The 25,413-nt window shown below is 43.0% G+C and overlaps 1 protein-coding gene across 4 annotated transcripts in view; it reads left to right on the top strand.

Annotated features, from left to right (window-relative positions):
• Nucleotides 1-25,413, top strand: part of LOC136673177 (teneurin-2) — a 186,044-nt gene that overhangs the window by 54,666 nt on the left and 105,965 nt on the right. For all 4 annotated transcript variants that reach the window (XM_066648501.1, XM_066648499.1, XM_066648500.1 and 1 more), the window contains exon 2: nt 19,295-19,595. In XM_066648501.1, the coding sequence (XP_066504598.1) occupies nt 19,364-19,595 (232 nt within the window). In that variant the 5' untranslated portion in view covers nt 19,295-19,363. The remainder of the gene's footprint in view (nt 1-19,294; nt 19,596-25,413) is intronic.

Here is a 25,413-nt window from a genome sequence, read left to right as displayed (position 1 = left end):
ATCTACGTCACAGGCAAGACGCCTATTAGAGTTTCCCAACACCGTTGGGGGGGAGGGGGGACCAACGGTCTTTTAAACCTTATTCCTTCAATTAGTAAGAAATAACATGTTTTCTGACTATCAATAAACACAAGTTAGGAACTCAAATTCCACTGTATTTATTTGTTGGACACTTTCATATAGCTGCTGCTTAGCCTTTAAGCGGAAAAGATGATGATTCTTGACATTTGAATATTTTTTTTAAAACCATCTTATTTTTAAGTCATTGATTAACAGAGATTGTTTCCTCAAACACACCCTTTAACCCTCTTAAATACTCTCTAGTCAAATTCAAACTGCTTCCTCCTCTAATTAATACATCAAGCACCAAATCAGGAGATGTAAAAAAAAGAAATAAATAAAGAGACGTGCCCTGCGCTGTGTCTCATCGAGGAGAGGAGCGGTGTGTGTTGAGGTTAAGGGGACATGTTAGCATCAAGCAAGTCATTATATATATATATTTTAAAGGACACCCGCTCCCCAAGCGACCATGCTCTAGAGACAACTTCAAACTCTCCTTCCCTCTTTCTCATTCTCTATCCCTTTCTCTCGATCTCTTTCTCTTTCAGGCTTTCTTTTCATCAGCCGACTCGCCCGAGACCTCTAAGATACTTTAGATTTTATTTCTCAAAATTGCATTTGGCCCTTCAGACACTTGGGTACCAAGACATCAGACACCAACTTTGCAAGGACATTTTGTTAGACTAATAAGAATGCAGTGCATATTCAGCTGAGAGTGAGCTACAAACAAACGGTACTTGATATTCTTCACCTGTGCTTTAGTTAGTTAGTATGAAACACTTTCTTTCTCTACCTCTATCTCGGGTGTTTCGGGGAATATTGAGAGTTTGTTTCACAGCCGATACAAAAAAAAAAAGGATAAATGTACTGCAGCGTTTGGTGGTGATTAGAGTACACTGTTTGAAATGAAGGGGAGATACAATGAGAGAAAACCTAACTCCCTACACAGTTAATGTGCTGTGTGCTGTGTTCAGAAACCAAGGTAGGAGAACTATTAAAATAATCATCGACTAAGTTATGAACATTGTCATCAAACCCTAAAATTAACTGCTCCCTGTGAGCTGTTTCTAATGTTTTAATATGGTGCTAAGTTGCAGAAACAAGATGGTGATTAAAATGATTCAGCTGTGAATTCTGTGAGGTAAATGAAAACCTCATTAATCAAAAAACACTAACGATGAAAGAAGTTGGTAAATCTCAAGAAGTATCTGTTAGGTAGTTGTCAGAATTTGCACATCACATTACTACTGCTGTTGCCAAATATGTTTTTTTGCTTAAAAAAAACGAACCCCAGAGACATGCTTCATTTTGCCCTGCTCTACCATGTTAACTGATTCTAAGAAAATAATCTTACATTAATTTAATCAAATATCTTAATATTACACCATAAGGATTCATGTGTTTACTCCTGATTCATCTGGAAAGCATTCAAATAGTGATATGGCTTTGGATTATTGTGCTCCAGCGCACTTATATTGATGTTTTCCAAAGAATACCATGTATCGCCATCATTTGAACACATCGGCTGCTCTTTACTCTGTTCCACAATAGCTGAACCAGTTGAAATGCTTCAAAGTGGCTTTGAATAAAATCTCTTTATATTAATGTGGATTAAAAGCATAACAACATAATGAGGCAGGAGTGTCATGCTAGCCCTCAGTTTATCGAACTAATGCAGTGTTCCTGAGTGGGAAAAAAGGGAGAAAAAAGGCACTATAGTATAAAGAGAACATTCAGCTAAGCTATGACTATAGGCATGGATATAGCAGTAACTGCTTCATTATGTTCACAGAATATTATGCTAGGGTACTAACCTTTATTTTGGTGATGGTTCTATTCATATTGTTTGCGTTTGCGTGTCTGCGTGTGTCCATGCACGTGATTATTGGTCTTGGTGCAAGACCGCGGAGAGACGGAGAATCATAGGAACAGATGTGAGTGAAGTCTGGAACAAACAAAGTGAAAATCACAGATGGTAAAAAGAAGGCGGTGGAGGGATCGTAGGCTTCACACGTGCAGACTAAAGTGCTTCTGCTGATTCTGCTGATACACCGTCTCTTATCATCCTGCATCGTCTCGCAGACAAACCCCCACTCGCCATGACAACGTAATGGCAACAGGGTTAATCGCATCATCCGTTTTGCTCAGCCGTTGTTGAGTCATCTCTGAATCCTTTCATAGCGTGGAATGTAGGGTCATAGATCATAAAGACAAGATTTTATGATTCATCTGTCTTTTATGTAAAGAACTCACAGAGATCGGTGTACCGTCAGCCAGGCCTACATCAGAGTCTGTTCACAAAGCCAAACCCAGAGTTCTCGGTCCCCGTCCACACGGGTACGCAGCTTTAAAAACAAAGGTGTTTGTTTGTGTTTTCCACACGGAAATTGAAAACAGATGTTTTTCGAAAACGCTCTCCTTTGTCATTGTTTTCATGTGGATGAGAGAATACCATATTTTCAGAAATGCTGACTTCACACAGCGTGTCTGTCTTTGAAATGCAAATGCATTCCCTGTATAGTGAATTACATAAGTCGTAAAACAGCAGTGTAAACATGCAGATTGCACTAGATTTCAGATTGCATACTCCCTATGTAGTGCATTATGCAATCTAGTGCACTACATAGGGAGTGTGGAGTCATTTAGGATTGAACCTCACATGTTTCATGGTGTTTTGATGTCTCTTTTTAACCGGTACTGTAGCCCCCTACTGGATAGGCATGATAATGCAAAGGTTTTCATATTTGTCTGGATGGGGATATTTTCAAAAACAGAGGGAGGAAAATCTTTGTTTTTAAAAATAAATGGATCTGTGTGGATGGGCCTCTTAGGCGTAGTCTTATATTTACGGTTTTAACAATGCAACAAGACTTGCCCATGAGATTTAGGCCTCAGCATCTGCCTCCTTTAACTGCCTCTCTCTCTCTCTCTGTCTCTGCCTGCCTCGTCCGTCCCCACTCCCTGCGCTCCACCCGACAGCTGCATTGGATTTTCACTCAGTTCGAAATGAATCGAGTCCCTGTGTTTTGTAGTAACGAGCTTTGTCGATTGCCTAAATGTAAGTATGCACAATTTACGCCGCTGCCTCAGCCATTTGTGGAATGCCTTAACATTATAAACAAATAAAAAAGCACTATTGCCTGGAGGCTCTCACGGTGAACTAATGCACTGCAGTGACTGGTGGTTGTGCAATGAGCATAAAATCCAACAGACCCCCATGTGGTGGGGGGAGGAAGCATTTCTGCAACCATTTCCATCGATATCTGTTGTTGCGCCTGGGTCTCGCAACAGTATACTTAATAGTAGAACCACTGGTGCTGCCACTCTACTGCTGCTATCAAAAACAAAACGGGTGCTGACACTACAACTGCTTTTAAATGACTCCTAAAGCAATTGTAGCAACCATTACCAGTGGAGCACTATTTTGCTGTTGGTTTACTTCAGAGGGGACTCACTTCATGGAGTTTTGAGGTGACTTTATTGTTCACAGTGGCGGTGATTCCCTGCACTTTATATCTTTTGCATACTGCCTGTTTTGTCAGTAGGGGAGTAGATGACTTTGACCTGGAGCAATGGGGGAGGGTGGGGGGGTTGCCCTCTTGTGGTTCCTATGTCCCTCTCCTGGCTACGGTGGGTCAAATCCTTTCACACCTGTGGTGTCAGGCCTCCCAGGAGGTCCCAGTCACCGTTAACCTTCCATTGTCACTTCCTGCTGTGCCCACGGTCCTTCAGCAGAAATGGAAGGTCACGTGTATTGTCCAGAGAAACGACCGGCTGTGGCTGCCTGCATTCCTCTTGTCTGGACAGAAATGCTTATGCACCAGAAAATTTCATCTTGAAGCGGACATAAAACAAAAAAGGGAGGATGATTTTCCCTCCATTAATGTTAACATGGGCATCCCAGTGATGAATTTTCAGGGTTCATATGCTTTATTACATGTTCTTTTCAAGCTCTTCATCCCTCTGCTAGATCTGGTCTTACTGGAGTGTGGACAGATCAAGTCTGTCTCAGGGAAAGCCCAGGGTTTGCTCATGTCTTCGGTAGTTTAATGAGGAATCACTCTCGCTTATCCTTCTTTTCATCCTGAATTTGTTCCTTCCCAAAGACGTCTGTGTTAATGACGCTAAATCTAGCATGCTTAATTGGACCAGTGGTCTATGTCATTGGTGCTGAACTGCATTTCTATTGGCTCACAGAACAGTGACATCAGAGCGAGAAAGAGATGCCTACCATCCCACGGACATAGAGAGCGAATGCTTATATTGCTGTGCAGGACTTTAGCTCGTCAATTGTATTGGCACTCAGTTATGGAGCATGCTCTCCAGCCTCCATGACTGGGATTTATATAGAATGTAATGTGTTTGAAGAGTAATGTGCGTAATATGCGTGGCACAGCTGGGCAAAGTGAAGTACCCTTGGGAAACAGTGCCAGTCCGCTGTATCTCCCACCGAATTTTCTCTCCCTGTGCTTTCACACTCTTCATTAGAGCTCCTCCAAACAACAGCCTCTCACATGCTCTGGAGTGGATCTGTGCATGTAGGCCTGCATGGCATTACTGCAGTGTGTGTGTGTGTGTGTGTGTGTGTGGAGCAGGATCTTTGGGAAGCCATTATGCAACCCACAGGCACGTTCCTTAACATGAAATATTAGCTCACCTCTGTTTGTTTATGTTGTGTATGGATTCATCTTCAAAGGAATAGAAATCAAAGAACTTTTACAGATTCTCCCACTTACACAAGATCAACAGAGACATGCTCAGTGTCTGAAGAGGGCTTATTTGTTTTGGAGCTACACGGATAGAAACATGGAGGCAAGATATGGAGCCCTCTAATTAGCATTATGCCAACTGTATGCCTAAATCATCACGTAAATAAAATGAACAAACAGGAAGAAATATGAGGCTTAATTGTGGGGCTTATGTTTTTTTAAATACATGTAATGGTAATTAGTGCATTTATGTAGAGAGCACAACGTCAGAAATTTGAGATAGCGTATGGGGATTTATAGTTGTGTTTTAGTTTTTATTTTTGTTGGAGTTTGCTAATTGCAGCGTATATTAAAGTATATCAACTCTGCACATGCCATGTTCCAATTTTTGTTTCAATGCCGGCGTTCAGAGTTTGGCTTGCTGGAACACTAATTTTCTTTTGACTTTCATTAGTGTTCATCATTAAAGGGGCCTGCCCTCTGCCTCCTTCACTGTGCTGATTTTCTGATGACATGTATTTGCTATTCTTGTAGTGTATGTAGTGTAGTGTTAGCTGTGGCACTGGCGACCATAATCCTGTATGCACCTTGTGCACACCTTATGTATTTAATGTTTTTTTTATTATTATTATTACAGACTTTAAAATACAATTGCAACAACAGCAGATCAATCATTTTTTTCTATAGATTATTCTAGCAAATTAAGCAAGGCTGCATATTTATTTATTGTGATTAATTTAGCCTGCTGCAACTGTTTACTATGTTACCTGCAGCATTTGTCAAAGCATTTTTTAATTTGTACGTTAATAAAGGTACGATACTTTAGCTCTTTAATCCTGGTTAACATTCATTCATTCATTGTCTGTAAGCGCTTATCCAGTTCAAGGTCGCGGTGGGTCCAGAGCCTACCTGGAATCACTGGGCGCAAGGCGGGAACACACCCTGGAGGGGGCGCCAGTTCTCACGACACACACTCACACTTTTTGAGTCGCCAATCCACCTACCAACGTGTGTTTTTGGACCGTTGGAGAAAACCGGAGGAAACCCACACAGACACTGGGAGAACACACCAATCTTCTGACACAGACAGTCACCCGGAGCAGGACTCGAACCCACAACCCCATGTCCCTGGAACTGTGTGACTGCAACACTACCTGCTGCGCATCCGTGCTGCCCTCTCCTGGTCCGAACAGACCAAGGCCCCCTCAGCCACTGCTAACACCCCTCTCATTCTTGTCTGATCCATGCTGAAGTCAGAGGGAGGCAAGGCGAGCATGAGGCACACCAACGGCAGCAAGTGCTTTCTTTCCGTAAGCCCGTTTAACATCAGATGTGGTAAATGTGATGTGCAATGTGCAGTTCCCATAAATATCAATCGATGTAGCCAGACGCATAAAGCCTACCGCTGCTTCTTCCTCAAGGCTTAGCAAAGGCATTGGTATCGGTGGAGTTGTCCATTGTCTACAATTGACATGAAATGGTGAGTGAATCTAACTGGCCATATTTTAGGTCTTCCTGATCACACTCACAAACTGCCGTGAAATGGAGGCAAGGCAGAGCAAAACCCACAGAGATCAAGGGATGTACATTGACATCTCCTGGCAACCTTTGCTAAATTAAGTTGCCATAACTACAGTAACACTTCAAAGGAGGAAACTGTGAATGCTGACCATGTCTTATTTATTATATTATTTATTGCTGAAATACTCCTTTTGAGGCTCTTACTTTGCAAAACTCTTAAGGAAAAATATGGTTCATCGCTTATGAGCATGTAGGTTCAGTCCTGTGCCCTTGATGAGGCAATTTAATGCGACTCCTTGTTCTCGCCGGGCCGTTCCTTTGGCAGCACTGCTGCGAGCGGTCAAGGCTGTTCTTGCTCCTCCCTCTCCTCGAGAGCCCTCTCCGCTTCACAGTCCCACAGCCGGTCGGTCCAGCCCCACGCTAAGCTGTAGCTTTTGGTCTGACCAGCATTAATTGACTCCCTCCAGACTTATTTGCCAAAGTCCAGTCTCTGATTATGATATCATGTGTGCAGCACAGCATGGTGACCCAAGGCCCGTGGGCATTCTGGGAAAGCAAGCTTAAAAAGATCATCTGGTGACCAGTTGAACTGCTCTCTTCCTCCCTGTGCTCATGAGGCACTCATTACGGGCTGCAGCAAGGCTTTGGAAACCCTGAAATAAAAGCATCACCTAATGTAACAATATTGTATTTGTTTTTTGATTTGGAGGCAAGATGTTCACAGCTATATTAGGGCCAGTCGGTCAAATCCCTGATGCTGTATCTTATAGAGTCAGAATGAGGAAGAGCTGTGTCCTTTTCACCTGATGAAGATCAGAAATGAGTTGGCCTCCTCTTGGCACTGGCTTTGACATTTCTCTCCCAGGAGATGACTCTCTGCTGGCATTTATTCAGCGTGGAGGGGTCGCAGAACCTGATCGCGGCTGTCATTTACCCCAGAGGGGTGTGTGGGGATTTGGGAATGTTAAATACTGCCGTTATGGCTGTTTAGTGGGCAATGTGGCCTTAATGCTTTAATATAAAGTCAAAAAATCAGCAGCCAGGAAAAGCCATCATGTGTCACCTCTGTCAGGGCGCTAATTACCCTCGCATCACCACTCTCCGTGCTGCCATTTATTGCAGATTTGAATAATTCACCCAGCAGATGGTAAGAATGTCAAGCAGTGACACTGATTTATTTATCTTTACCCTTTCCCCCCCGGGTGGAGGCTACAGGCCTGTCAGCGGTGTATTGTTTTAATAACGCTGTGTTTCGCATCGCTAGGAGGGGGGAGTTCATTTGCTTCTTCCACCCAGAGCTTATCGCACCTTCACCTGTCCCTGGACTCGTCTGCTTTAAAGTCGGTGAGCCTCTTTAACATTTCCAGCCCTCAGAGCTTTGATGCCTTATTCTTAATAAAAGGTTCCTAAATGATCCTTGAACTGAACGTAAGGGTCTTAGATCTTCATTAAAGAGGCATCCTTCACAAAGTTCTTCCAAAAGTAAGTGGTTCCTCCAAGGCATCACTCCAAAGAACTCTTTTTTGCACCTGTTTTTTTAATTTATTTTTTATTTTTTTTAAAGAGTGATGCTGCTATAGAAGTGAGACCCATCACACTCCTCACCTACTGCTATTGTTACAAGTATCAGCCTTGTTCTCCCTTCTCAACTCATGAACGCACCCCAACACGTCCTCAGCATATGCTCTCCCACTTAAGTTTTAAGGTGAGAAAACAACGCCGGCTTGGTTTTGTCAGGCAAAGCTCAAGCTTGGCTATTTTTAAACCGCATTTCACGCACAGAAAGTCAGCTCCGTCTCCTGTGCCCTCACGCGACGGTCGTGGTGTTTCAGCCGCTGTGTAATGGTAGAGGGAGTCGGAAAATGGAACTTATTGGTCCCTTTCGCTCCCAGCAGACCCGTCTGATTCTGCGTCTCTATTAGTTTCAGTGTCTCTCCGCTAGGCCCTAATTGACGTGTGTGTGTTGGTGTGTGTGTTTGCACCTCGGCTCCAGCACTGCCGAGCCTGTCACAGCCAGTGTCAGAGTGCCACCTCCTCCACTGCCTCAAATCCCTTTGTTTTGAGGCAGATTAAGAAGTTGAGAGTCCGGGATGAATGTGGATTTTGGGATTAGTCTAATAAACAGCCTCTCTTGTTGCGCTTCATTGTAAGGCTATGGGATTACACTTTGGGGAGGGGGTCTTCATTTACATTTAGAGACAAAACAGGAGAGGAACAGGAATGTGGAGCGGGAACGGGGGAGGAAGGAATGCAGAAAAGAAAAATTGTTGTGTCCGAAATTAATACCACATTCTATATTCTCTTTCCCCTTGTGTAACATACAGTTCATGTGCTGTTTTACTGATTAAGTACCACATTAATCAGGACAACACATTTAAGATTTTCGGTACGCACAGTGTGTACTAGAGCCTCTTTCCTATAGAACTGAAAATGTGTGAACTGATTATTTAATAAAAGGCATTTCATTTAAAGGAACACTGTGACACTCTTTAAGGATCAAGCGTTGTAGAATAATTACTAACATGGAGCACCCTAGAAATCAGCATAATCTCCTTTTAAGGGTTTGTAGTGTCCCAGAGATTTCTCCACACAGCGTAAGGATGGAAAGAAATGCCATTTGGGGATCTCTTAGGACTTGCAGGTCTCTTAGGAGTCCCATAAAGTGAATGTATAAAAAATAAATGAATAAATACATGTATGTATTTTTTTCACTTAATTTCTTTTCATTATGTAAGTGTATGATCTTACACTATGTGTAATCTCTGTGTGTAAAGTGTAAAATGTGAAATCGTCTAAAATATTTAAGTATAAACATTCATTCATTCATTCATTATCTGTAACCCTTATCCAGTTCAGGGTCACGGTGGGTCCAGAGCCTACCTGGAATCATTGGGCGTAATGCAGGAATACACCCTGGAGGGGGCGCCAGTCCTTCACAGGGCAACACACACTCACACATTCACTCACTCACACACCTACGGACACTTTTGAGTCACCAATCCACCTACCAACGTGTGTTTTTGGACTGTGGGAGGAAACCGGAGCACCCGGAGGAAACCCACGCAGACACAGGGAGAACACACCACACTCCTCACAGACAGTCACCCGGAGCGGGAATCGAACCCACAACCTCCAGGTCCCTGGAGCTGTGCGACTTTACATTATTATATACTTTGTATTTATTATATATTTATTAAAATGTAAGTATTTTGTGAATAGTTTTAACTGAAAACATTTTGAAATTAATACGGTAATATGTTTACGCTATAAGGGAAATATAACCATTGTACTTGATCTTTTAGTTTATAAAGTAAAAATAAAAAAATACACCCTGGAATTATTGGATTAAGTGGTGTTTGTCCGCTGGATTTTGACCAGATGTTATATGCTGCCCAGGCACATTTTTATAAAAGCCATGCTTCCTGTAATACTGTTTCTGTAATAGCATGAAGAATAGAGTGGATCACTCTATTGGAGTGGAAGTTTGCAGTTTTGAATCATGCATATAGGGTTAAAGTAGATGAAAATGACAGTGAAGGGGAATGGGCTGAAATGAAGGAGTGCTCCACTATTGACTTGAACAGAGGAGAGGGAAGCAGATAACCAAGGTCAAATGAGATCTTTCTTCCTGCTCGAGCTATTGAGTTACGGCGGGGATCAAATGATTGTGTATTTGAAAAGACTGGGAACTACACCAAAGCTGAGCAAACTGTCTCTCATTTTACGCACAGGATATTCTGCTCAGGAGAGATCATATTAAAGGTGGTGGCTGAAATGTGTTTTATAATGGGGAGCAGTCTGGGTATATTTGCTGGATATGAATATGCCGGTTCCAACAATAGGTGAGACAAAGCAGAGGACCGAATCCTCCCTGGAGTGCTGTCACCAGGTAGAGGGAGAGAGAAAGAGACTAAACCTAATCACACTGAAGAGCTGCTCATTGTAGGCTAGTTATGGCTTGGCACTGGACGTAGTTTGGACTCAAAATGGCCGACTTGTTCCAGCTGACGCTGTGCCACGTCCAGGCTCTGCCCCACCGGCCGCACCTCCATATCGGACGTGATTAATGACCCCCTGCCCGGGAGAGGATCCACTCATTAAAATCTCAATCAAAAGCCACACAATGCTGCTCTGTCCTACCTTCCCTCGCTGTCAATGCTGCGACACAGTTTCACATTTGTTCTTCCCTGATTTTGGGCCGCGGGGAAAGAAGGTAATTAATATCTGAAATAAGAATGACACAGCAGACGAGACCCACTCGTCACCTCATCTGTAGTCCCTCCGTGCTGGAGGGGCATCTACCGCCCACTGTTTTTCCCTCTTCAAAGCCACGAGAACGACTCATCCCACTGGGACCCAATTAGGCATTAGTTGCCAAAGTGAACATTCTGGACAGCTTATTACTCTTAAGACATACTTCTTTGTGTACGACTCGAGAAAACCAATGCACACGTCCCCTACGCAAGAGCTTCTGATTCTCTTACAAACTAGCAAACAGGAACTCATCAGAATCCTTCTCCGGGAATCAGGAGGGATTACAGAACTATGTTTTATAAGCAAATATTTTTGTGCTAGTGTGAAATGCCTTTGTGTTAATTAAAGCGTTGGCTCCCAAATATTTGCGGCATATCACAGCCGCCTCTCAGCTAGGCTTTCTGATGTTTATTGGGCTTGTTAAGGACAATGCAAACAGCAGGTGATGTTTAAGTACTTTAGGTACTGCGGGAAGGAAGAAAAGGTGGATTTCAAAAGGGTGTTTTCAAATGCAGTTTGTTTGCTTACATTGTAAATACGATATCACTTGATAATAACTACATTTGTTTATACACAGTACTGTGCAAACGTTTTAGGCACATGCAATGTGGAAGGTAAGGATTTTTGACTTAAAAAAATATGGAATTAATTCTTTATTACTTCAAAGAAAAAGACAGCAATGTCCGGTTCACATTAATAAACAAAAGAAAGTAAGTGTTATACGTGATGACCATTTGCTTTTTTTTTTATCTTAAATATTAGTCCTAGTTCCTGTTTATACAGTTTTATAAAGATGTTTTACTGAGTGTCTTGGAGAATCCACCACAGTAATCAGTAATTTTAAGAAGTTGGACTGTCTTAATGAAGGCTCCTAAGTTTTTAAATGAAAAAAAACATCTTAACTTCTTATGTTTTTATTGAACGTCACCACTTTTTTTAATAAGCTGCTTTCTTTACAGACATACAATTATTATTTTTTGTAACTATATTATTATTACTATTACTGGTAAAGTAAATCTCACATGTTTTTGTACTGACTCAATAATGCAGAATTCATAAAATAAATATCTATAACAGAATTTATACTAAAAAAATAGAGTGCATAAAACTTTTGGACAGTAATGTGTATTTTACAATTCGTTTATTAACGGTTATTAAATACGTTGTAAGCACATTAAAATACATTAATAATCATTTATAACACAGAAAGGATCACAGTGACTTGCCAAATAGTGATCCCTCATGAATCTACACTCTTAAACCTCAGACCTTTCAAAATACTGACCTTACTTTGTCTTCTCCAATGACAGCCCGACAGCTTCAGCACGTATTGTGCTAAATTCACATTCTAAGGTCTTTGCTTTTTCCTTTGTTTGACATTTTTAGAAAATTATAAGGTACTTTCAGTATTAGACAAAACAAGTCACTGTTGCCCTTTTTATCTTTGTGTTAAAAATGATTATTTATAACATTGAATGTGTTTACAATCTAATTAATATCCATGTAATAAACAGATTTTTAAAAATATTCATAAACCTTTATAAGTGTAGTCATATTTTAAAGTGGCACCGGGATTTCCTTTCTTTTTTGTGTCCTTACATTTGGATCACCATGTGAAGTAGAGGCAATGATTTCTATATGTCTATCTTCTATATTTCTATATTATTAATATGTACAGTGCAAGCCAATTAGTATCAGTAATGGCTTATTATTATTATTTTAATCTGAGAATCTATACTCACTGAACCACATTTTTATAACAAAGGATTCATCAGGACTTCGCATACTTGAAGTGTTTAAAAATAATGTTAACATTTCTAAAATATCAGTGTAAATGAAAATGGTTTTTATATTGTTATTCATCACTAAATACCCTGTTCACAACATCCTGAGCGGAGCCATTACAAAGTGTGCAAGAAGGTGCACTGTAAAGCCTTTTTATATTCAGCATATTTATGACTACATGTTTTTCCTACTGAACACAGGCCCTGTTGTCATGTGCACTTTGACTAATTGGAGATTGCACTGTACTGTGCAGGGAAACAACTCATTGCTGGGGGCAAAAAATGTGTAAACAGAAACAGTGCTAACTTTGCTCAGCACAATGCAGCACCACAAGACGAAATATATCTTATCAGCTTCAAAGTGAGACCCCTGCAAAGCTGTCAGTCAAAACATATCAGTGCAGTAATAATGAACCTCAAAGCATATCTATTGCCAGTGTAACGAAATGGTTTCTCCTAGTAGGAAACATGTCAGACAACAAGGCTGTAATTTCCATTGCCGGAGAAGACCGACACAAACTTGTTTATCCTTGAGCTCAGTAGTTTATGATAACAGGCTTTGTATGCTGATTGATTCTGTTTATATTATTCAAATTCAATTCAGATTCAGAATTATATGTTTCATCCAGGCCCACATGCGAGGAAGGAAGTGAGCTCTGATAAAATGTCTTTTTTACAGCTTTAATGTGCTGATTTTCCAGGAGTCACGCTGGCCATTGTGGATTGTTTATTTTGTCATTATTGAATTTGATGACTCAGGTAATGGATGTTTTTGAGCTGCTCTGATTTGAGGTGGAGATGTTTGGTGGTTATTTAGTGCAAGAGCAGTGTCTGAGACTAGAGGCCACGGCCATGTTTGTCCCTGTTTGCTGACGGTTGTCACGCCTGGGAATGGGTAGAGCTCTCTCAACAGAACTCAGAATGAATCACATAAAATGGATCCCTTCAAGTGTTTGTCAAAGATGTTTGTCCAGAATCACTAAGGTTAATAGTTTTGCATAAACTCTGCAAACTCCGAAATGAGTTGGGCATGTACAACTCTTGGGGAAATAAAAAAAAAAATACCTGGAAATCTGAAACATGATGTGTCTTTGAAGTCTGTCACACATTGGTACCTCGTTTACAAAATTATAATCCAATTAAATGTTCTTTGGACCTTATTAGATTATCATTTGTGCCATGTTTGTCATATCAGACGTTCAAATTTGAACTTGTGATCATAAAGAATAAATATTATAATACATAATTAGAGCCGTGTTCTCCCCGTGTCCGTGTGGGTTTCCTCCGGGTGCTCCGGTTTCCTCCCACAGTCCAAAAACACACGTTGGTAGGTGGATTGGCGACTCAAAAGTGTCCGTAGGTGTGAGTGTGTGTGTCTGTGTTGCCCTGTGAAGGACTGGCACCCCCTACAGGGTGGATTCCCACCTTGCGCCCAATGATTCCAGGTAGGCTCTGGACCCACTGTGACCCTGAACTGGATAAGCGCTTACAGATAATGAATGAATAATTAGAGCCCCATGATTTATGTGATGTTTAGAACACAGATTGAATTGCAGAATAAAAACAGACTTACTTACTAAAATATGAATATATTTTTAAAATTCTGCTTTCTCAGGAACATGTTCTCTAGTGATGGGACATCTGCCAGCTGGGAAGTAGCTTTGTTAAACTCACTCAGACACCTGCTCATATTCCCCGCTTCTGTTTCATCTTTTGAAAAGAGAAACGTAAGGCAAGGCTGAGGTCAGCTGCAGGCCTCTGGGTCAAACAGTGGTCAGCTCAGAATCAGCAGTTGGTACCCTGAATATTAATAGCAATTTTTGCTATTAGTAAATTATAGCAGGAATTCCAGTAAATATTGATAAATATATTTTATTACTATATTTTAAATCATTCATTCATTCATTCATTCATTATCTGTAACCGCTTATCCAATTCAGGGTCACGGTGGGTCCAGAGCCTACCTGGAATCATTGGGCGCAAGGCGGGAATACACCCTGGAGGGGTCGCCAGTCCTTCACAGGGCAACACAGACACACACTCACACCTACGGACACTTTTTAGCCGCCAATCCACCTACCAACATGTGTTTTTGGACTGTGGGAGGAAACCGGAGCACCCGGAGGAAACCCACACAGACATGGGGAAAACACACCACACTCCTCACAGACAGTCACCCGGAGGAAACCCACGCAGACACGGGGAAAACACACCACACTCTTCACAGACAGTCACCCGGAGGAAACCCACGCAGACACAGGGAGAACACACCACACTCCTCACAGACAGTCACCCGGAGGAAACCCACACAGACACAGGGAGAACACACCACACTCCTCACAGACAGTCACCCGGAGTGGGGATCGAACCCACAACTTCCAGGCCCCTGGAGCTGTGCGACTGTGACACTATTTTAATCATAATAAGCTTATTTAACAAACCAAAATCAATAAAAGTTAAACACCTAAAAAAACATTTATACATTTAGACGGTTGAAATGCAAAATGATGAAGAACACTACACTTCCAAACTAAATAACTATAGAAAAGTCTTAAAAATAAAGCTAAATGTTTCTACATGATTCTTGGAAATATTTGTTTTTTAAGGGAAACCTTAAATTGCATTAGAATATTTGCATTATTTGCATTTTATTTATTTTTAACTGAATTTGAAGTAAAAAATTCAGAGGTTGGGGTTATTTTTGACCGTTTTGCTGTGATGTTCTCTACATGCCTCTCTGTTTTGACAATTCATGGTGAAATATATATATTTGCTGATTTCATGTCTCAGCTTTTCTCTTTGAAAAACGTAGTTTCGGGAGGAGCTCCCCACTGCGCCAATTTTTTTGCACTGTAATTCTTCAAATTAATTTGTAACCCTCCTATCATTTTCCAATTACGCCTTCCATTTTGCTACGATTTCATGGTAGACTCTCTCGCCTTCTTGGGAATCTGCATCCTCTGTGTGTTGTAATCTCTCTGGGATTTTTGCAGCGGGTGATCGTGTTCTGGGAGATGGGGGGCTGGCAGGGCGAGGCGTGTGCCATGATATTCATATGTGAGGGCGGGCGCTCTCTCGCCTCTTGTGATGCATTTGACCGGTGTACGTGGGAGGCGATAATGTGTTATATGCGTGTTGCAGTGTGTGTTTGAGTGTGCATGCACGGTGCCAAGAGCCAGTTATCATTAACCTTGCAGCATTCACCTGCGTGGGAGCTGGGTGATTGATCTCCCTGTCCTGAATTCCACCATCCCTCCCTTTCTCTCTCCCTTTCCTTCCCTCCCTCCATCCTTCTCTCCTGCACAGTGTGGAAGGAGCAGGAGCAGGGAAAACTGTTCTGCTGTACTCCTTATCCCCCGATCTATTCTTTTCCACCAGTGGAATGAATTGAAGGAATGACCTGCTTGTGCTACAGTCTGGCCGTATATTGACCTGCTTCTTCTCCATCTCATGGCATCATCTCGCCAGTACACAGTTTCAGCAGCCCCCTGGAGCACTGCTTTTTCCAGCCCCCTCCACTCCCCCACACACGCCCACAAACGTTATACACCAGCCGTAGCACTGCATTCCTTTTAACTGGGCTTTAAAAGGCCCTGCGGCTCCAGTGGCCCTCACATCACAACAGCAGGCCGCCCTTCATTCCTGCTTATGACAGAGTAGTTATTTGTGTGTTTAATAGGAGTAGAAACGGGTCAAAACCTAAGCGAGGGGGATGGGAGGTTTTGCCTGGAGAAGGTCAGACAGTTTTGTGGATTTGAGGACATGCAGAAATGGTCAGCCGAGCATTCCATCATCCAGTGTATTCGTTCACGTTTCTCTTCCATTCATTTCGCCTTCTCTTGCCAGTGCTTGCTGTTTAATAGTTAGTGACCTTGTTGATGAACGTCGTATTTCATTCCTTAATGGCATCTTTTACACATTAATGCCAACACTTAATCAATGGACGCTGCCAGCATTTCTCAAACTAACCTTGGAGTATTCTTTCATGAATGAGCATTCTCTTCTGCTTTTCTTTTTTCTCGTCCTGTCTCTCTCTCTTTAAATTATAAGCAAGTGGGACAAACAGTCGCAACCTAACGGCTTTCTCTTTGCACCAGTCTTCTTTTCAGCCTCTCAGTAAATATGGCATGGTGAATAGCTAGTGGCCATGCTTTTTGTGTAATCATCTGTTAGAGTGGAGAGAGAACAGCCCTGCTGTCTTCACTCTCTGCGTTGTGTGCACCCCGGGGCTAGCAGCTTCTCCTCCAATCATGCTAATGTGGTGGATAGTGTGGTGTGGAGGAGAGTGTGGAGAGACACGATGGGGAAGCTGAGCTACTTCTGTCCACAAGTTTAAACACTGCTCTTTAAAAAAAAGAAAGAAAAAGGTTTCTGGCTTGAATATACAGACGTACACTTGTAAATAAAAAGGCATCTCAAAAATTCTGATGTGTGGGCTATGTCATAAAATAACACTGTTGAAAAAGTGATTTGTTACACTGAAGAACAAGTGAAAGGAAACATATTGCGCAAAACTCATTTTTATGTGCTTTTGTATTTCCACTTGTGACTCTAAAGCTCCTATAAACACTCCAAACGTGAAAAAAAGTCAGGTGTCCATATGTCGTTTGGATGGCTTCCTTATTGTGATGTCACAATAAGGAAATTTGCATTAAACCACCCTGGCACTACCCCTCACCTTGCCAACCCTCACCAGAGCCCCACCCGCTAGATTAGTTGAAGATCCGCCATTTTGGTCTGCTGGTTTTACAAGTGGGTGGGGCTTGGCCCAGCAACAGCTTATTTGCATAAAATGACAGCGGCCTTAAACATTCATTTATTCATTCATTATCTGTAAGCGCTTATCCAATTCAGGAATCATTGGGCGCAAGGCGGGAATACACCCTGGAGGGGGCGCCAGTCCTTCACAGGGCAACACAGACACACACACACACATTCACACCCGGAGCGGGAATCAAACCCACAACCTCCAGGTCCCTGTGTGACTGCGACACCTACCTGCTGCGCCACCGTGCCGCCCCGCCCTTAAACAGCTCATTCTAAAAGGGGCTGAAATAAGGGGGTAAGAATAGAGCTGGCGAGATCTCTTAATGTGAGAGTGGTTTCGTGCAAAGAACTTCATGAATATGTTTTGTGTAGTCCATAGACCTATTCTAACTTGTTTAAAAAGAGGAATAATATGTCGCCTTAGGCATAAAAACTATGTAAGGCCCCTAATTTGTTGAAAAATACGTTTTATTTAATGTGGGTGCTCTTTAATGATTGAAGCATTGTTCAAATTTTATTCTCCGAACAATTTTTAGATAATTATTTTTTGAAAGGTTTATTTGGGAACCAAAAATAATTCAGCTAAGGCTTTGCTTTCTGTTTTGGAACCTGTATTTTAAACTCTTTGTAGAGAAGTGGGCTCTCTAAAGCATTCTGGGGGTTTATTCTTTTTCTAGTACAAATGAATATCTTTTATTCTTCTACTTATTTTCCAATAAAGGGTGTGATTTTCTGCCAGGTTCTAATTTCTAGGTTCAGACACAGGTGAGTGTGTGTGTGTGTGTGTGTTTGTGTGTGTGTGTGTGTGAATCTGAACTAACTGTCATGCTGATGGCTGCTGCCTGCAGCTCTCCTTGTGCAGTTCAAGTTGATTTTAATTACCGTCTAATTACTGCACGCGAGCTTTAGCACCAGACCACCGCGTTGCTTGTGGCTGGAGTAGAACTGAGACTGTGTCAATAACAGGGTGTGTGACTGGAGGCGTGAGACTGGCTGCCTAAGCCAGCACCTGCGTTAGTGTGGTGTGAGTGAGAGGGTTGTGGTCAGAGTCCATGGGGTGACTCGGGGCCGTGTTTTCTGCAGCACACACACACTCAGGCATGTGTGATTATCCTTTCCTGGCCTCCGAGGGATCTCCTCTCATTCTGCTCCTGATAATGAGGGAGAGACTCACAATGCCCTCAAGTCATTTCCTCTGCCTCCCCGTCCTTCCTCTGCTCCGCCAGCGATCCCTCAGCAGCACTGAGCCTTCACTCGCGATGCCCAGATCCTCCTGCTCCTTTCTCTGCTCTCAAAGCCTTTATGACAGCTTCATGACTTTGATTAGGTGATGCTTCCGACTTTTCAAACCCAGTGTGCGTTTCCTGCTTAATCTGCTCAGAACAAAGACACCGAAAGTCCTCTGCTTTTAGTTTCATATAGAATGGTTTAGTGGACTGTGCTTTAAGGAATGTCTTTTCTATTCCATGTTATCACCGCCAATAGAAACAGCCTGACCATGCAGTACACAATCAGGCACGTATGATATTGTAGTAGATGAACGTGAGAATGAAAACAAGACTGTGTTTAATTCAAGCGCTTGTGTGTACGCATTAAACATGTAGTAATTAAATATATTGTCTCTTGTTCCCTCTGTGCTTGGGGTATATTTTGTCCGCACGTTAATCTACTGTAAGCATTTACACGGAGGTGTGCTGCTTGATCGGGTCTGAAGACCCCCTGGCAGGGTTTGTGTTTAGAAACAAGTATCATTTCCGCGCGTGAGGTGGGTTTTTCTTCAAGCGAAGTGTTTTTACTTGTTTCCGAGAGCACTGTTCTCTGAGATTTTTTTTTTTCCCCTGACAGTAGGTTGTTTTCCCCACCCACGATTTCTGAATTGGATCTGGCTCCACAGATCAGGCTGCAAACATTTTTGTTTCCCCACGGTTACAAGCCTTCTAATGCAATACGTTTACAGTTCGGAACAGTGTATTGGGAGTATCTCTTCACTATATTATTTATTTGTTTATCTTCATTTACCTTGTTACACTTTTTTTACATCTTTAAATGCTTGAGGTCGTATTGCTCTAGCAATGTTTTCACTACACATAACAGATTTGAACTGTTTTTAGGGTAAAATGTATGATATATGATATAAAATATTAAATCTGAATGATATTATTTTGCTACTCTAAGTTCTCTTTCTTATGTGTCTTACAGGTAAGATCCCACACAGTTTACTAAGACCTTTGCCTCTAAGAGTGGTCAGTCCACCCAGCTGCAGTCGCCATGGACCTAAAAGAGCGCAGACATCGCTCTCTGACCCGTGGCCACTGTGAGAAAGAGCTACAATTCACCACATCTTCTCTGGACAACGAGGAATGCCGCGTGCCCACCCAGAAATCCTACAGCTCCAGCGAGACGCTCAAGGCTTTTGACCATGAGGGCCGTCTGCCCTATGGAGGCTGCGTTACTGATTTAGTGCACCATGAAGCAGAAGAATATTCCAGGCAGGGAGGGGGTAAGTTCACCCCAACATTGCACAGGCTTACGTTCTATCACCTACACGCAATGACACACAAATGTGAGCCAACTCTCGGTTTAATCTCAGCTTAGCCACCATCCATTGCTGTAAAAATCACTAGTATTTTGTAGTAATTTTTAGTATAGCTGCTGCTGCATAGTGGAAGAATCTACATATTGACTCCCTTGATTTCAGTAGTCACTATGTGACACTTTCATACGAGGTACTGAATTCTGCACGAAGATCCGTGGACCCTGGTCCAAAGCATCTTCGCTTTATACAAAAAAATACTGGGAAACAGAAAACGGGTGAAATTTCTTCGTGGGAAAATAAAGTTTGTGGAAGTTGGTATTAAGTGTTTTTATAAATCGAATATTATTTTTTAAAATAAGTTCTAATGTGTCGCAGTCACACAGCTTCAGGGACCTGGAGGTTGTGGGTTCGATTCCCGCTCTGGGTGACTGTCTGTGAGGAGTTGGTGTGTTCTCCCTGTGTCCGCGTGGGTTTCCTCCGGGTGCTCCGGTTTCCTCCCACAGTCCAAAAACACACGTTGGTAGGTGGATTGGTGACTCCAAAAAAAGTGTCCGTAGGTGTGAGTGTGTGAGTGAATGTGTGAGTGTGTGTGTTGCCCTGTGAAGGACTGGCGCCCCCTCCAGGGTGTTTTCCCGCCTTGCGCCCCATGATTCCAGGTAGGCTCTGGACCCATCGCGACCCTGAATTGGATAAGGGTTACAGATAATGAATGAATGAAAGTTCTAATGTTCTTTTAAGTCGAAGTTTTTTAAAACTTCGTTTTAAAAAAAGTAAAGGGTTGTCTGTTCAAAGTGATGTCAGATTTAGGTCACATGATAAATATAGTGTGGACAACAGAACAAGATCAAAAACAAAAGCCACTTTTGCTTGCTTTGGGAACATAGCCATGTCTACAAACCTTGGGCCATATTGTTTGGTTATAAAACCAAATGTCATAGTTCATATGGTGCTGCGTATTTGGTGTAAGCCAGTCCTTCAGTGGTCTGTTTATGGCCACAGGATACTTTTTGTTAATGGGGAAACAAGCATTAACTACTTTGAAGCATGGCCCACTTCAGAATGTTATCTTCTGTCCATTGACCTGTCTCTCTAATTCTCTCTTTCTAGCTCTACGTATTTCTATGTAAAAGAATCTGGACAGAAACATGGTAGTCAGTCTGACATGTTGTTGCTGAGTAGCAAAGGTGTGAAACACAGACTCTCAGCAGACTCCTTTCTCCAATCCTGTAATCTGTTACTGCAGAGGTACTGTAGCTGTTCTTGTTGTTAAGGCTTTAGCTCTGTGCTTATGCATATTACAGGAGAGGCCTGTAAGCCGAACCTTGGCAAGACACTTGAGTTACAGCAGACACCTTTCCGTGAACCTAACGCTGCTCTGGATATGTCACTTGTTCCTATCAGCCATCCTTCGACCAGATGCCACTGATTAGCTGTCACCTGTTACTCCGTCTTAGCCCTCATTTAGAGTGCTGTCTCAATCCCGGGCCAAGCAGCTTGCTTTCTGTCTTTAGTTATAGATCGACCATTTATAGCCCTTTTCCACCAAAACGTGGAAAGAACTGGTTCTGTTCGGCTTATAAGAACCTTGGTGCTTTTCAGTGAAGAAGCCTGTGTTTATACCAGTTTTAGTGGAACCAAAGATACGTCACATAATACGTCATCGACGTTGCACAACGGCAGTAAACAGAAGTGAGAAGATGGTGGAGAACACTGCACACACTGAAAAAGAAAAAAAGAAAAAACAGAATGCTACATTTAAAAGGACCACTGGAACTTGCTTGTTCCACTTGTCCTCAAAACAGAGTCCAAATCTGTTCTTTCTGTCGAATCTGGAGTATTTGCAGTACCAGAGGTGGCCACAGAGGGCACTGCATCCCACTATATCACCTGTTCTTGAGTGCAAGTGCCTTACATTCCTTTTCTGATGTGTTTGACAGCACACATGAGAAAAGCCTAGCACTTCATGAAAGGAATCTTGAGCTTTGGAGAGGAATTAGGAGAAATGAGAGCAAGCTTTGTGTCCTGATGAAATGCAGCACGCCCTAAATGCGGTATTGTAACAAGCTGGCCGTCATTGATCTGAAGCGAAGGTGTGGATAGGTTATCTCTGAAAGGTGGCGTCCTGTCCGCTAGGCCTCCTCTGCCTCAGCTCGCATCGATCCTGCAGTCTGAAATGGATTTCTACTCTCAATTCCATCGATTAGCTTTGTACCCTGTTTCCACCACAGACACAGAGCGTGCGGAGCAGAATGGGGCCTGTGGAGGAGGATGGAAAGAGATTGCAAATTTTTTTTTTCTTTTTCTCACCTTCCCTCAGCTCAGATTAACAGATGATCCAGGCATCGGCTACCTGAATGCAGTGCGGCTCGTGATGACACTTGGGGAATGGGGCTGAGCTCTTGCAGAAATGGTCAGCACATGTTCCAGGTGGCTGGAGTGTAGCTGGATGGATGGGCAAGCAAGGGGTTAGCTCTCTCTCTCTCTCTCTCTCTCTCTCTCTCTCAGTGGGCAGACAGGCAAGCAGGCACAAGGCTGGAGGCTGTCATCTTGATGCATCCTCTGGCTCAGTCACTTGAGGAGGTCATAGCTCAGGCATTGCAGATGCATCCGTAGGAAGTGTTGCCACGGGAGACTAACAGTGTGCAGAGACCATATGTAACAGCACTCAAAGGGCACAGCGAAATCACACTCCTTCTCTCTCTCCCTCTCTCTCTCTCTCTCTCTCTCTCCACCCTTCTCTTCATCTGTCTCTCTCACACATAGTTATCACAGCCCACATTGCTCAGAGGAGGAGTGGAATATTACATGCCCAAACTTTTAAGTGCTTGGAAATATATTATTTTATGTTCATTTAGACTTTTGGCTCTGAATAATTTATAGTTCATTTGACTCTTTATAGTCCTGCTTTTTCAGCCCTGCTGCCTACTGTAGCCTGCTCACAGCTCTATTTCACTGCTCTGTGGTCTATTCATAACTCAACTTCAAAACTCTGTACAGAACGCGCACACCGAGCTAAAACAACCCGATGACATGGCTTCCTGTTATTCCACACTTGCATGAATATTGACTTGGCCCCTCATTTGGATCTGACAGACAGCCCAGTGTTCACACCGCTAAGGGTGCAAATGAAAATTGAACGGCGCTCTCTCGGCTAATGCCAGCTCCAAACACGCAGACAGGCTGGGAACCGAGGTCGCTAGCATCCGCTGACCGAACATATCTCCCACCTTAACAGATTGAGGCAAGTTTGGACCTGCCTATGATGACAAAAACCACGGCAGGCCTGGCTACCTCCATCGATTTGCCTCCAGCTGTGCTCACAGGCCGCCACAATGATCCACTGCTGCTCCACACAGCTCCCGGTGGAATACGAGCCTAGTTTATGGAAACCACTATTTGTACATCACAGTCAGAAGTCATGGGTATGGACTGGTAATCATTGTTGCTGAACTCAGAGAGCTGACAAGCCGGCTAGTGAATTGGTCCTTTGTTTTCACTTCAGGGATGTGGGTGTTTGATCTGATTCAATTGGATCCTGCTTTTCAGCCGTACCACTTGTTGTGGAGCATATTATAGAAATGCTGTCTGCAATATGGCCATGATCTGCTTTATACCAGCGATGAAGTAATGGGATTTTGTTGATTTTCTGTACGTGTTTTTGTCACAGTCTCCTTGGACACCTCTCGCCGGTTTTTTAAAGCCTACATGCTTGACTTCACTTACACTCTCTCTCTCTCATTCTCTTGCTGGCCGAGGCTCTCTCATTCACTCTCCCATACAGTTGGTGTTTTGATGTGGAATTAGCTGTCAAGTCACACGTTCCATTCATTATTTTATTTTTGTTGATTCTGAGCTTTGTCTGTGTATCGCAATAAATCCAGGAAGGCGAAGATCAAAGACAGAACAAAGAAGCTGGCGGGTATTAAAAATAAATGACTTTGAGATTAAATGCACTCTCTCTGACTCTGTCTCTCTCTCTCTCTCTCTCTCTCTCATCTCATCCTATTTCTTTTGTGCCCCTAGCTGAGTCAACACTCCAAAACACCCAGAAACCTTTTCTCGAATGGAGTAGGTGACAGCTGAGAGATCTCTAGTTGGCCCGTTGATGGCTTGGGAATTGGTTTCAAGTGTCCCAGAGTCTGCAGACTCTCTCTCTCTCTCTCTCTCTCTCTCTCTTTCTTTCTTTCTTTCTCTCTCTCTCTCTCTCTCTCTCTCTCTCTCTCTCTCTCTCTCTCTCTCTCTCCTTTCTGTATCTCGGTCCATCTCTATTTGTCAAATCAGACAAGTGAAATGGACATAGTTCATTTTTAGACAAAGCCCTGTGTCTTTATTTAATGGAGTTGACCCAGGGATGAGTTATCCCAGGTGGAGAGTCTCCAGCAAATGATCGTCTATCAGTACCTCCATGAGAAGTTCAGAGGATGTCTTGCCAGTGTTACCAGGGAACTGGTTTAGTAACACATCTATTTACACACACTTCAGTGTATTCACGTGGCATGGACAACTGAAGGCTTCTAAATGGTCTGATCCTGCAGATAACTGACTTCAAGAACCAGACACACCAGACACGCTTGATGCTACTTTGCTTGATCTGCAGATTTATTTATTTATTTACTCATTTATCTACCCCCTCAGTGATCGTCGCCTACTCCCTTTTTCAGTGCATTCAGCAGCAGACACCTCATCACAGGCTGAGCAGCTCATCCCAGGCTGCTGTGCGTTGCTCTGTGAACTGCTGCCGCTGCTGTTGTGTTTGGCTTCCAGAGAGAAGCTGCCTGACTCAGTTACGGCTCATGGGCCTAGAGCTGGGCCCCGCTGCTTGTATATGGAGAGAAGCCCAAAGTCCTGAGGCTCTGACTGGATGAGTGCATGATTCAGACTTGGATGCCCCTTGTCTCCCGTCTTAAGAATGTCTCCCCCTTTCACTAACATCTGGCACTTCAGCAACAGCTGTGGGGATTACCTCTGCGGGGAGGCATTTTGGGTTTGCAAACTAGGACCAAAGTAGCTAATGTCTCTGCTAAAGCAATGGGGAGCTAAGGCTGCTAAGTGCATGGCTTAGTGTATCAATGGAGGTCCGGTTTATAAGCGGATGAGCCAACAGTGGGTTGTCTAAGGCTGGATGACCACTAAGAGGTCAGCTGGTCTTTACCAGCAATCCTGACATGCTGATTAAATGCGAAGTTCGGACAGTTACGTCACCTTAGCTGACACTATTTGTGCTAAACTCTGTCTAATTACAGATGGCCTTCTCCATACGTCCCAGAGTTGTTTTCATCTCCAGTGGAGAAGATTAGTTTGAGTAAAACCATTTGTTACAGGGCAGTGAGGGTGAGTGGCAGCGAGAGCAGGCCTGTTTGAAGGAACTTGCCCTTGGGCTCATTTACTATAAGGGTCTGCTGAGTGCAGGGTATTTAATACTTTGTCAAATCCAGTCTGTCTCCTAAAATGGTGGCCGTCCGACTCTGGAGCCATGCACACAGTTGGTTGGAGGTTGGAAGAAGATACAGGCCATTTGTATTTTTGAAATCCCTCATAACTGTGGATGGGTTTACCCTTAACGATCACTGGAGTAACACCTACTTTATATTTAGACTCCATTTTATTAGCTCCACTGACCACACAGGAGCGCTTTGTAGTTCTACAGTTACCGACTGTAGTCCACCATTTTCTCTGCATGCTTGCTTAACCCAGTCTCACCCTGCTCTATGGTGATCCCATGGTGGTCTTGACTATTTTGAGCGATGGTGTGTTAGTGTGCGTTGCGCTGGTTTGAGTGGAT

This window comes from Hoplias malabaricus, chromosome 17, assembly GCF_029633855.1.
Source record: "Hoplias malabaricus isolate fHopMal1 chromosome 17, fHopMal1.hap1, whole genome shotgun sequence".
Taxonomy (NCBI): Eukaryota; Metazoa; Chordata; class Actinopteri; order Characiformes; family Erythrinidae; genus Hoplias; species Hoplias malabaricus.
Note: the sequence above shows the minus strand (reverse complement) of the source record. Positions and strands in the feature narration are given on the sequence as shown.